This window comes from Epinephelus moara, chromosome 16 (genome assembly GCF_006386435.1).
Source record: "Epinephelus moara isolate mb chromosome 16, YSFRI_EMoa_1.0, whole genome shotgun sequence".
NCBI lineage: Eukaryota > Metazoa > Chordata > Actinopteri > Perciformes > Serranidae > Epinephelus > Epinephelus moara.
In genome coordinates this window covers 34,826,335-34,840,490 of record NC_065521.1, presented here as the reverse complement: position 1 = coordinate 34,840,490, position 14,156 = coordinate 34,826,335, and the positions used below count along the sequence as shown (strand labels likewise).

The following is a 14,156-nucleotide window of genomic DNA, read 5'->3' as shown; positions in this document are numbered from 1 at the left end:
CTGTTTCCGTCCCCACTGTGTGCTGGACAGAGGGACGCTGTCATTGCTCGCTGTATGTGCTTATACCCCCCCCCCAACACACATTCTGACTGACTGATTGATTGGTGCTGGTTACTTACATTATTCTGGTGTGTTTATCATGAATACTGTCCTTTTGATGCTTGTTTTGTTGTTTTTTTTGCCTTTTCCATCACTACAACAAATGCAGCTGTAGCCAGTATCTCACTATCACTGTCCTCATTCATATTTAAGAAGCTACAAATGATATTCAGCCAAAATAAGCCTGAAAAGCTGGAAACAGAACAGAAGTATAGAGAGTTGTTGCATAGAGATGATACACCATCTCATCTAGTTGCATTGATGTGAACCGGCAGGATTTAAGAATGTGGAGAACAACACATTGCCTGTTTCAACTCGTCTCCTTGCAAATCTTTGGTCTGAACTGGGCTCAAGAGGCTGTTAAGTGCTCAATTTTCAAGCTACTGGAAAGCAAGTGGTATCTTCTGAAAGTAGACGACATAGCGCATCGGGTACCAACCATGTCGGCATAGTTTGTTGGATAGGGGGCTAAATAACACTTCAAATTTTGGCAGGGGAACAAACAGCATGGAATAACTGAATGAAAACAGGTTCTATGGATACCCACAAGTCTCTACTAAACTTGAGACAGCTTGTTCCCATTAAATGTTTTGTTCCTTACAATTAATGTACTCCTTCAAATTAAATCTGTGTATTAATGAAAAGGACAACCAGTCACTATTTGAAGAACAAAGAATCCTCTAACATGAATATACTGATACACGACATTAAAGAAGGATTGTTGTGGAACTCAAATATTAATTTATGCACATCAAATAATTAGTAACATAACTGAAAGAATAAGAAACCAAAGTATATCAGAATGTGATTCCTTAGCTCTCATTTTGACATAGTTTTCAACTAGCCTATATATTTCAGCAGCATAATGGAATTCATTAAATCCATTTATGGCTTTTGGTTTTGGTGTGCCACCCCAAGACTTTTAGTGGCCTCCATCTGGCCACCCCTATGAAACATTCTTGGGGACGCCACTGCTTGTGATCTGCTGCTTCAAAATAGCTTTATTGTGATTGTAGCTGAGGTCTTTGGGGATCCATTGAGGCGTTTGAGTGTGGCAATTTCTACAAAAAACACAAAACAAAAAACAGAATGCCTGTCTCTCATTTTCATTTTTTCTTTATAGAGCCAGTCCTTTCAGGTTTTCAGGTAGAGTAAGTTTAATGATCTTGCGTTTACAGCTGAGTAGTAAACAAGCAGTAAACACAGTTGCACACCAGCAAGTTCATGCACACAGGGGCGTTGTTCCAGTTTCAGTGTTTGCTGCTTTCCCAGTGCCCATTCTTCACAAGCAATAATATTTCATTCCTTTGAAAGCCACAGTGACAAAGGAGGAGAGAATGGATGAACAGAAAGGAGCCAGCAGTGGGGAGGGTTAAAACAGCTGTTTGAGTGTATATGAGTGGCTTTTAGTTGTCCCCACGCTGTACAAACACATGTGCTTTGTCCTGATAAGCCTGACGAGGAGTGAGCCGCTGTCTGTCATATGTCTGTTATGGTGGGGATTGATCAAAGCTGTACAGGCTCAGGGGATAAAGCCCACAAAGACGAACCAACAACAGCAACGACTGCACTGCTACCCCGTAAAACACAATTTGACCGCAGCCTTTCCTACATGGACAACCCGTCAACTCTGAACCAAGAACGTGGGGTCAGAAGGTGAGCGTGTTGGCGTGTCACCTCATCTGGAGGCAACAGGCATGTGGCAACATACAGTCACCGTGTCACCATGGGTAACAGGCGTGGAAGAGCCACTGAGCCGCTTATGAGAGTGTAGGATATCAAAGAGCAAAGCCCCAGACCAAACACTCCAACAGACCATAATACCCTGCCTGGCAACCCTCACATCACCCAGCAAACAGCCGACAGCAGCGGGCAGATTAGGGGGCTGCGTCAGGAGAGCTGTTCAGAGACTCAATGACATTCTTAAGACAACAGACAAGTCCGGGTGGTCCTGATGCACTGCCTGCATTGGATAAGTAGGCAGGCTGTCGTATGTTTGTGTCAGAGTGAGTGTGTGTATGTGTGTGCTTGAAGGGTTTTATTACTGTGGTTTGGTTAAGGGACTCCCCGATGCCAATTCAATAAAATAAAACTTCAGAGACGGCTCTTGAGCTCCTAAGGGCCCTTGAGCATCTTCTTCCTCAGCACACAGTAACAAGTGAGGGCAAGAGTTAACCAGATATGATGAAAGACTTTGAAGGGTCCACCACAGCTCTTAATACCAATACCCCAGTTTAAGATTTCTTCTCATTATCTCTTTATAGGGTGGGGGAGTGGGTGGGTTTACTTCAGGCATCCGGAGCTCAAGTAATAAAAGTCTTATTTATTTTTCCCATTGGAAATCTCACATGGCATGGCGGATTTTTCTTTTTAAATTCCCGACACATAAACTATTGTCAGTACAGCCACTTAGCAAATTAATTTTAGTTCACTGTGAAACTTACAACAGTGTGTAAATAACAACCTTAGACGATACAGGAAGTCAACTACTGTCCCATAGAACATAACAGTAAGTACCCTTCAATTACTGAAATTAAATCATCTGTGAGTTTAGACTGAAATGGTGAAATGTTCAGAATATGACAGATACTGTAGTTTTAAATGTCTTTCAACCTGTGCCATGATTAGAATACACTTTGGGGAGGTTCAAGAAAAAGTACAGAAAGTTTCAAATGTTAAATTGACTGCACTTGTATAGTGCCTCTCTAGTCTTTCAACCACTGAAAGAGCTTTTACACTACATGTTACAGTCACATTCGCACACACATCCACGTTCTGGTGGCCAAGGTTACCATACATGGTGCCACCTGCTACTCAGTAACCATTCACATGTTCTCACACTCCAACGGAACAGCCATTGGGAGCAATTTGGGTTCAGTATCTTGCCCAAGGATACTTCTGCCTCTGAGCCATAGCTGCCCTGTGTTACCTCCCTCAATAGTGTATAGTCTGACTATTTTTTATGCTCTTATAATGTGCATAAAAATTTGGCGCCAATCAGCATTAATTTCCAGCGCAACAACATTCCACATCTGGTTTCAAAGCAGAGAAAATCACCAGTTGTTTGGGTCTACATTGTGCACTGAGTAACGTCTCAGTCTCTTGATTTATCTATGTGACAATGTCTGCTTAAAGAGGAACTATGCCTGTTCTCAAAAGTCAGACATGTCATTCCTATGGTCTAAGACAGTCCAAAAATATTAGTTAACATGGACAACTCTCTCCCAAATCCAAAAACTAGAGTACCTATACTCAAATTTGTGATGTGGTCAAGTGTAAACTCTAGAGCTGCTCCACAGACAATGAATTAGGAAAGATGTCTCGGATGACACTGAGAGCAACCAGGGAAATGTTCTGTTTCTGTATCAGCACTGAGAACACTTCAATAGAATAAAGCTCATTTTCAGGCTCCCATTCATTCTCTATGGACAATGAATCACTGAATGGCCTTGCTGCATCTCTACTGTCTGACATGGTCAAGGTAAATGCGCCTGCTAGGTCCCTACGATCCTGTGACTCAAACCTTTTGATTGTTCCAGAGGTCAGGACTAAAAGGCCTGAGGGTCTTAAGGGCTCTATATCTGTTGAAACTTTTAAACATCATCTTAAGACACATCTTTCTACTATTGCTTTCTCCTGAAATGTATTTTTTTTAACTAATGGTTGTTTTATCTTTTTTATGTTTATTATTATATGTTTGTTTCATCTTTTTTTCTCTTATCAAATGTTTTGCTTGTCTTTTATGTTCAGCGCTTTGTGTTGCATTTTATGCATGAATTGTGCTATATGAATAAAGTTATTATCATTATTGTTATTATGGCGCAGCTCCAGGCTTTATACTTGATGACTTCTCTGGTTCCTAGCTTTGAGAGAGAGCAGCTCATGTTCACAAATATTGATTGAACTTTTCTAGGCCATGAAAGTAACATGCTGAAATCATTAATGTAGGTGGTGTTCTCCTTTAAAGTGTGCGCTAGATGTCTTAATTGAGTAAAACTTCATTCATTGGCATTCACTGGAGGTTGCCACAGGTTACCATGGTTACACATCTCCACAGGACGCTATGAGGAAGTGACGTGGTAATTACAGCTCAGTGTGTCCGAAAAGATCCATACCTCTGTTCATTCACACAAAGGTATGATGGATAGTAGACACATTGGTATGCAGTGTGTAGTTAGTATTTTTGTAATATTAAAAAGCTGAATAGTAAAGTGACACAGAGGTGAGCAGGGCCTGTGCTCCACTGATAGAAGTAAACAGCTGACGCTAGCCTCCAGCTGTCAGTTTGACCTGTGCTGGAGTCATAAAAACATCCATGAAAAGAAACAGGGACATCAGGGTTTTCTTTGATAAGCCACAAAAGAAGGCGAGTTGAAAAGGTGAAAATGAGGAGATGGATGCGTAGCTGTGTTTCTATGAAAGTTGCTTATATTAACCACATGCTGTTCTGCTCCTTATGGCATGTTCACTCAGTTGTAATCAGGCGAAAGAAAAGGAGAAGAGATTGATGGCAGCAGAGGAGGCTTGGAGGTAAATGAGAAAAGAAATATGAACAGCATTCAGTCAACGTAAAGCTTCAGGAGGCAGCAGCCTGCATTCAACTCATGGTACAGCTAACCGCTTTGTAGCCTTATGCCGTTCAAATATGAACAGCATTACATAGTTTACCAAATAATCTCGTGCAGACTCTTGTGGACTCAGTGGACAGAGTGGGAGACAGAGGGAGTGAAGGAAGCTGGAGAAAGGGCAGGCAAAGGTGACTTGGAGGAGGTAAGAAAGAATAGTGTCATTTTTGGAAACCATGATAAAATAAAATGGAGTTTAAGTGTATCATTACTCTTTCTGATCACCTTATCAACAGACACACAGTCACTGACAATCACATATTTGCTCCACATGATTTAGAGAGAGAGGGAAGGTGATGATAGGGGGGCAGGCACAGGTGACTTGGAGAAGGCAAAATACCTGCTAACGTTATTAGCACAAGCCTATGGCATTTTACATTGTATGAATTAGCTTAGCTGCCGGCGGAGATTTCACGCGAAGCCAGGGACCAGAGCAACATTTAACAAAGGTAACGTTACAAAATTCAGTGCCATAACAACTCACAAGGTTCACCAACAAAACTAAACAATGTTTTCCAAACAAATACAACATGCTAACGTTATTAGGACAAGCCTATGGAATTTTACACTGTATGAATTAGCGTAGCAACTAGCATATGAAGCCAGGATAAATCACAGACAAGAAATAAAATGCTATATTTGTGGAGGCTTTATTGTCTTCACAATTTATTGTTTCTTATCTTTGAAATAAAAGCTTTGTTTCGACTGACGGAAATGGTTTCAGCTTACAAAAATAGACAAGAGGTCTGCGTTGCTGCAATGTGTAGTCACATTTCTGGGGAGGTGCACGTCAGGCTACAGCGTAGGGTATGGTAGAGGCTCTACTTCGACACAGAGCCTACAGCGTAGGTATGGTGTCGATTCCACGCAGAAGTATAAATCCTGCTTTCAGGCCAGAAACTAAGAATTGTTCATTAGCTGAGATGAAGCCATTTCTGTCTACACAGAGTGGGTCCTCTTTCACATAGTGTGCCATGTTGTTTTACAGTAACCCAGAACAGAGACCAAACACTGACTCTTGATAGGGCCATTTGCTTTTTTGCGTCAGTCACTGTAGTTCTCCTACACACAATCTGCAACCTCACTGCTAGATGACACTAAGTCCTACACACTGGACCTTTGGGTCATCTGGGATTTTTGTCTCAGTTTATTTTTTTGTTAAGTTTCTACATATTTCTCCTGGGGGGAAATCCCACCAGACTCCCCTGGAGGGTTGGGTTGCAGATGTTGTACATTGAATATGGTCTTCGGTCTGCTTTCAGCATACCACAATGAAGCAAAAAAGGTTGTGGAATGAGACCGACATGAACATTTTCAAGGACACAGTAGTGTTTCTCTGCTGAGTCTTTGGGTTGTACTTAAGAGTTAACTTTTGAATGAGACTTGAAAATGAAAAACATTTTTCTAGAACCAGCAGGTCCTCCCAAACCTCCATTATATTCCTTTCAACTGAATGATTGTTCTATTTCTTTAAGACTCCAGCTTTTATCTTACGACGGTGAGCTTTGACGTGCGGCGACACTGTGGTCAATAACGGACTATTTTTCAACATTTGTGATTCTGAACAGTGAGCATTTCAATCTCTCTTGTAAAAACCTCAGGGTTGTTCTCCTTCTTTCACTCTTTCAATGATGTATTAGCTGAATACTGCATTGTACTGTACTGCATTCTATGGTGGGGTTTGTTTGAACAGTGAATTGTTGTATGACCGTGGCGTCTTTCAGCAGAAAGACTTTCTGGTAACGCAGTTTTTCTTTCTATGATACTGTATTGTGTCTCCAACTGCTGGACTAAAGAAAAGGAGGGAGGGGCGAGCTCTTTGACTGTGATTGGCACAGAGTGCAGTTGGCTTTCTCATAGCACTTGACAAAACACCTCTTGCCAACACCCTCACCCTTCTGTCACTATTCTGGCAGTGGGGAAAGACTAAAGGAGGCAAGGGGAAGTGACAGGGAACTTCATCATGGGAACTTTGTAGGGATTGTAAAGGAAGGGAGCGCTGCAGCAAATCCTGCACAGAGATACCCCTGATTGCATGACTGTAAATCCCTCTGCATGTAGAAAACATCCCATACCATGTGAGATACAGTGGTTGTTGTTGCAGGGGGCTGCATGCCTTAAACAAACAAGAACAGATGAATAACTTCTTTCATTTTATCTCATCTATCTGCATCAGAGAAATAATGCAAAGCATATATGCAGCCCTGAATAAGCATCCACAGCCTTCACATCCGTACACATACACAACCCTTTGCCGCCTTGAAAAATAGGGCAGCCTCTGATAGGCGTGATGAAATATTAATCATCAACATTAAAGACAAATTCCCCAAACTTTATATTTCTGGGACACGTTGAAAGATCTATGGGGTTTACTGCAAACACTAAATATTTGCATAATGGCCTGCATTCTCAACAAAATGGCTTTTATGTTATCCCGCCACTAAAATGGGTGATTTATGAAGGGAGGGGGTAAGAGTGCTCTGCTCATCGTGGCTCCAAAACCTCCACTAAAGTTTATCATCAATATACATGATAGTATTAACTTCCCTCTGTGGCGATGATGGAAATGCACTTAAACACGGTGGAATATAGTTAGAGAATATCAATCCATTACTGGCCACTATCATCAATACGCCACCATCGGTAGAGAATCTTAAATCAAAGCAGGATGCCGAGTCAGGAAAGCCCTTTGATTTACAACAGAGCATGTCTATGCTTTATCACTGCTGCTTTACAAAATAGCTCCTGTGACCAAATAATCCTTCATTCCTTCTCCTCTCCCCATCACTCTCTCATCACTTCCCCTCCCTGTTTTTCGTCTTGGAGTCCACACGGTGGTCCGCTCATCAGCTCCTCCGCCCTCTTTGTTCTCTTTTTGCTCACCATCTCCTTTGTGTGTATCTTTTTTGTCTTCCTCTGCCCTCTCTCTGTACATTTCCTGCTGTGTGTGATGTAGCAGCTCTCTGATGAGCTCTGTGGCTGACACATGCTTACCGCCAGTGCTAACTCATCATCATAAGGGTCTTAATAGCCCCCAGGGCAAATGCTAATGCTAACTCCTCTGCTACCACCTCAAAGAGCAGAGTCGACTGTAGTGCTGATACCGCCTCAGACGCTATCCCTGCAGTTGCAGAGCTAAGCACCTTATCTACCCAACAGGCCCGTGCTCTCATCACTACTACTGATAGCAGAGCACACATATACTGAATAACCTGAGGCCAAACTGACACCTCGGAAGATTTTTCATCATAACATGAATCTGAAATGCGGACACACCAACTCCACTGTTGACCATCTTTACTGCTCTAAACAAATGCATGTCTTCGCTGTATGAAATAAATATTTGAATCTAGAGAATTTCATTAAAAACCATGCAAATAATAACTCTTTTTCCACTTTCCAGCTGCCGGTAACAAATACTGCTGCCGCCTCAGCTGTTCCACCCGCACATCTAAACATTTCGCAGCGGCGAGAGAAACGACCAGAGTTAAAATTAAGTTAAGGGAGAGTGGAATGAATTGAAGTAAACTTTTTCAACAACACTAAATCTCCCGCTTCCTTTAATAATTTGATGTTGCTGAATTGCGCCACACTGATACATTACATACAGTACATTACTTCGAACTTTTAACTTTTATCTCACTCTCAATGATGACCTTCTGTAGTGTAATCATCATTTTAAATATCACTATCACGACAACAATCATTAACGATTTGCTGCCTCTAGTTTTATTGCTGATGAAAGTCAATAATATGGATTGGTTTTTCCTCCTGTGTGTGTGTGTGTGTGTGTGTGTGTGTGTGTGTATATCCTCTACAAGGAAATGAACAAGTACCCTTTGCACTTCATAACCTTCCTTCACTGTCCTTGTGTAAATCTTCCTTTGTAATGACATAACACGGTGTTGTAGTCATTTCCTTTCTCCTGTCCTCATTCCATCCCTCCCTCTCTTTTCATTCTCCTTTCCATCTCTTCCTCCTTCCCTCTCTTCTTTAATGTCTGTCACTAGGTGCATTTACATGGACCCTAATATTCCATACTACAGTAAAACTTCAATTAATAGCCTGCGCTATTAGTTGCCTAAATCACTGAACTCAACAGGTGTCTATATGGGACAGGCCTTTAATTCCTTTCACACAAAACTGTTGCTCAGCAAAGATCAGGAAATACAATCAAATTGTTTATTTGAACCAGTATGACTATTACTTGTATCGAAATTTGGCTTTGAATTGTAATGTTATGACACTTGTTTCACGTCACCCGAGGATAACGGCACCTGGCATATATTCAGAACTTAGATTAATTTCTACGAAAAACCCCTTTGATTCCTTTGATTGGTGGATCCTTACGGACTACAGGAATATCAATAACTTAACTGAGGAATGGACACATATTCTGACTTTGTGACAGCTTCAGAGGAAATGAGTCACCACTTGTTATTGTTGTCATGTAGGTAAATCTGAATGATTTACAGTCTTCTCTGGTGCTCATGGTTTCAGTAAAATGAAATCAACTGAGCTAATATGTGTAGCATGTTCATATTGACAACATTTATATTTCTATGTGTGATTTAAACAGCTAACTAATGTTAGCTCAAGCTGGTTGTCAACAATACGGTTTTATACATTCAAAAAACTTCTAAAAATAGAACTGCTTGGCAACCAGACCAGGCGTCTAATTGAGACAGGCCTTTATTTGTCAAAATGTGCAGCTACACCAGGCTAGTAAAATGAACTGAGTGTTTAACTGGGACTAGGCTTTTAATTGAAGATATACAATAATCAGAATAAAAGCCCAATCAGAGTAAAGATGCTTCATGTAACCACCTCAATTGGAAGAGACTGGTGTGATCGGAGGGAATTTTCAATCAGGTTGAGAGTGGTGGTGTAAACCTTTGATAAGACATTTAATAGGAAAATATTAGAGCCTGGTAACCATGTAAAGCTTAATCCTATTGTTTCTCTCTGGTTGGAACAAATGTATTCTCCTGCGCAATTTGCCCTATGTGGGGGTAACATTAGGTGACGTATGACACTGCCACAGCTGTTTCTATGCACCTCTCTCTGCTGATTTTGACAGCGAATCACTCATAAATTAAACACATTTTCAGCGCTCCTCTGCTGCTACATTTGATTCTGAAACAGTAGCCTTGTGTAATGTTGTTGTGACAGGCTGAATTGTAGAGTGGCTGGACATAATTGTCCCTAACTACCAGTAGCAGTAGCCTGCATGTGAGACATTTAGGGGACATCTGTAATTTGTAGCTACAGACAGGCGGAACCACATCTTTTCCTTCTATACTTTAATGTATTGAACAAATCAGAATTTCTTCACGAGGTTGGAAAAACAAACATTTCAGATGAGATGCTTCGAAGCTGGTGGAATCCCTTTGAGCAAGTCAAAAAGTTATATTCTGATTAAATGTGTTGGGGCTTGTTTTTAGCATCTGTGTAAATAGTTAAGTTGAAATCTCTGATCAGAATGATTTCTATAAGACTGAAGAAACATTGTCCATTTAACCACAGCTACTCTCTAGCCTTTCCTGTTTTCTTTTTGTCCAACACACTAATCATTTCCGCCCCCTTCCCTGAACCCAAACCCTCTCCTCCTCCGAATTGTTGAACCCTTTTCCCACTCTCTTATTTGTAGCAACTCACAGTTCGGGAGGTCAGCATGGGAGGGTTGTCGTTGATGTCCGTGACAGTGATGATGGCAGTGGCTGTGTTGGAAAGGCCAAAGTTCAGGTTGCCCTCCATGTCCGTGGCCTGCACGATGATGGTATACTGGGACACTTTCTGTAAAAAGGCAGAAACAGAAAAGAAAAACAGAGCGTGCGGTTATTCATCTGCAAAAAGCTGCTCTCTTCCTCCGGTCTACAACAACAGCCGCAGAGTGTTACTCCCAGAGGAGAAGAAAGTCTTGTGTTCTGTTCTATAGTAGTTGTCCATGGTCTTATTTGAAACACAGAATCACAAGGGTGAAGTCTTTCATTCGACTGAGTTGAAACCTCCTCAGCGGAACGTATTCAGACTTCACACCGTCTGAAGGCTGCACTGTGAAGCCTCCCCATGGGTATGTCATCAAAGACGTTGCTTATTCAGTGCCACTGATGGACAGATGTGAAGACAATGATCCAACTGACAGAGATTAATAGACTATCTACAGAGCAATAATACCAGGGAATGATAAATGCCATTTCATCTTTTGAAATGGCACAGTGTCACTTCACTGAAGGCTGAAATATGGTTCTCTTATTTGTATTTTTGTACTTGGGTGCACTCCCTCTCTACACTAGCATCCTCCGTCTCCTCTTCTGTCCCACGGTGCAGTTAATGGGCTGCAGGAAGGATGGAGCCTGGGAGCCGACTGTCTGGGTAATGCGTCTCGTCACTGAGATTCCCAATTACATTCCCAGTGTCTCTCTCACCTGCTAATTACCGAGTAAATATCCCAATTAGGCCAGGACGGCACATCAGAAGGATTAGACAGCTCCTCTCAGTTCCTCTCATCTTGATGCTAGACGATATGCTGAACTCCAACCTTGCACACACACTCTCATTAACACCCGTACAAACACACATAAACCCACACACACACACACACACACCTCTCTTCTCCATATATTGTTCAGAGGCAGTGCTTGCCTGACTGTCCCATCAGCCAGTGTACAGCATGTACACAACACTCTCACTAATTAGACAAGGGAGTAATTATGTAGAGCTCCTCTGAACCTCTCAGCATTGCAACAACACCGCAGCATACCCAGCTTCCTCTGGAGGACTGAGGTCTGTTACTGTCAACAAGCTCTTAAAATTCCACTGCAGACCAGTGGAAACCTTTAGAAGAGAATCAGTGTGGGAGTTTCTAAAGAAGAGGAAGAAAACATTTCAAAAGTGAAGAACAGAGGAGAGGATAAGAGACAGCAGGGGATGCAGCCAAGGCGCAAGGGAGGAGGACTACCAAAAATAGATGCCTGTTTTCTTTTTTTTCTTTCTTTCTTTTTTCGTAGCACCAAACACCTCCAACACCCCAGCCCAAGAAGGGAAGGGAGATGCAGAAACTTTCAGAGTTTCAAAGGGCCAAAGTGCTGACTAAAAGTGGACCAGGGAGGCACCACAGTGTGCTGTGTAGCATCTTTATGTGAAGTTTATGTACAATACATAAGCTTTTTTTTTCTTCCTGCAGGTGTCATACTTCTTATCTCCTTTATAAGAAAAACATGCTGCAGGAAAGCAGGAGCATGTTAAGTGTGCACCCATTACTGTATTCATAAAACACATGTACAAATGCATGTGTGCAACCACATAATGTAGAGAAATAGATGCATGTGTTTATGTTTGTGCACACGCTCTAGTGCGTTTGTCTTGGTGAGGACCAATTTGAGTTTTAGACTTTGATAGTGCAGACATTTTGGCTTCTCCAAAAGGTTGGATGAGTGTTCGGACTTGGTTTTAAGGCTAGCGTTAGGCTTAGGCTTTCATAGTTCTCGATACCCAATTTGATACCATAGACAAAAAATCCCATGTATTTATAGATATTCATTTAAAACATTTAAATTAAATTTAAATTTTATTATTAATCCCTGATGCCCTGTGTTTGAGGTATCATCATCGGTTCATGAGATATGTGAGTGAAGAACCATATGCATACTTATGGCGTTTTTGCCATACTGTAAATACTTATGGCGTTTGTGCCATAGTGTATATACATATGTCTTAAGTGCTTGTGACCTTAACGACTCTGAAACTAAGAGCTCACATGTGACTTCAATGAGAGGTGAAATGTCTTCAAGTCCAGTTGCCTACAATATTGCATTTACAATTTCCATGACCTGGATGACTGGGAATCTTCACCAACATGTAAATAGGTATGCATTGCGAAGAATTTAAAAAATATGCTGGCCTCAGGAAAAACCTTTGTCTTTTCAACGAGGCAATGTGGTGCCGTCACTACTGCTGCACTTGTCGCCACCCTCAACGTGTTGTTGCTGTGCTTTCAAGCTGGTAGCCTTTCTTCTTCTTCCTTTGGCATTTAACCGCAGACTAGAAGACATGTAGGCGTACAGAATATGCTGCCCTGTTAGGTTGGGAAAAATTGCATCCTTGTGGTGCCTATGATACTGGAGATAAATTAGTACGGTCATGTTTTCAGAATTTTTCTTCGACTTGATATCTAAGAATCTTTTCTCGTGACATCACTAGTTAAGATTAGCTTCCATGTTGGGGATAGGCATGTAGTTGTGTTGGCTAAAGTAGGGATGCACCGATCCGATATCTGGATCTAATATCGGCCCCAATATCATCAAAATAGATGGATCGGGAATCGGAAAATGCAACCTATACCTGAGGCGATCCTTTCCCTTTAAATCTATTGCGACGTGAGCTACACTATACGTCATGGAGTGAAGGAGAGCATCTGCTGTGTGGAGGTATTTCACACTATTTTACCTGCTGTTGCACAATTGTTTATTTTTGTTAAAAATAAATAGTTCATCATTGCATTAATCTGTTTCATCTTGTTTCATTTTATATTAGGAAAGAACTGTGTAGTCATCAATGCCTGATGCCGCTAGTCTTTTCTGTTCTACATGTAAAGGTATATAACTTTTTAGGTCAACCATGGTATCGGATCGGTATCGGGTATCGGCTGATACTCAAAGCCACAGCATCGGGATCAGGATCGGGATTGAAACTGAAAAAGCTGGATGGGTGCATCTGGCTTCCACTTTCCCCACCCTAATTACACCTGGTATTAATATGACATGTGAATATATTATTTGGATAACATCATGTGACAATGGAGCGTTGCCTTTACACCTAGTATTACCAAATATTCTTGGTTACTCAACTCTGCCCTTGTTATCACATGATATCAAATTAGACAGGCAGAGCTGGCAGATTTGTCCCCAAACATGGCTCATCCCAGGTCAAGGGAGGCAATGCTGCTCTGTGGGGTTAACTAATTGTTCCATTGCCAAGGTAGATGGTAAATGGACTGCACTTACATGGTGCTTTTCTACCTTAAGGGACAAAGTGCTTTACAACTGGATTCATTCACACACACTGCTGGTCCATTGTATTACCCAAGGACACAGCTACTTGCGGACAAGGAGAGGCCAAAGTTCCTGAAGCCAAGGTGACATTTTCATAATACTTTGTCTGAGCAACAATCTAATGCACAAAGATATCTCATTTATAATGACATACTGTAAAACAGAGAAAAGCAGATTATCCTCAGATATTATTCTGTTGATCATCTTATCAACTAATTGTTTCCAAACTACTCGCGGTGAAATGTATTAATCCTTACCGAGATAAGATATCTCAGTGTTGATTGCATATTAATCATATCAACGCCAGGTAAACACAGAGAAGCAAAGTCCCCCCCCCCCCCCCCCCCCCCCCCCCCCCCCCCCCCCCCCCCCCCCCCCA

General features: G+C 41.6%; 1 protein-coding gene across 1 annotated transcript in view; it reads right to left on the bottom strand.

Annotated features, from left to right (window-relative positions):
• The window catches only part of LOC126403253 (cadherin-4-like), a 329,744-nt gene that overhangs the window by 34,622 nt on the left and 280,966 nt on the right, over nt 1-14,156 (bottom strand). The window contains exon 9 of the mRNA XM_050065819.1: nt 10,383-10,520. Within this exon, the coding sequence (XP_049921776.1) occupies nt 10,383-10,520 (138 nt within the window). The remainder of the gene's footprint in view (nt 1-10,382; nt 10,521-14,156) is intronic.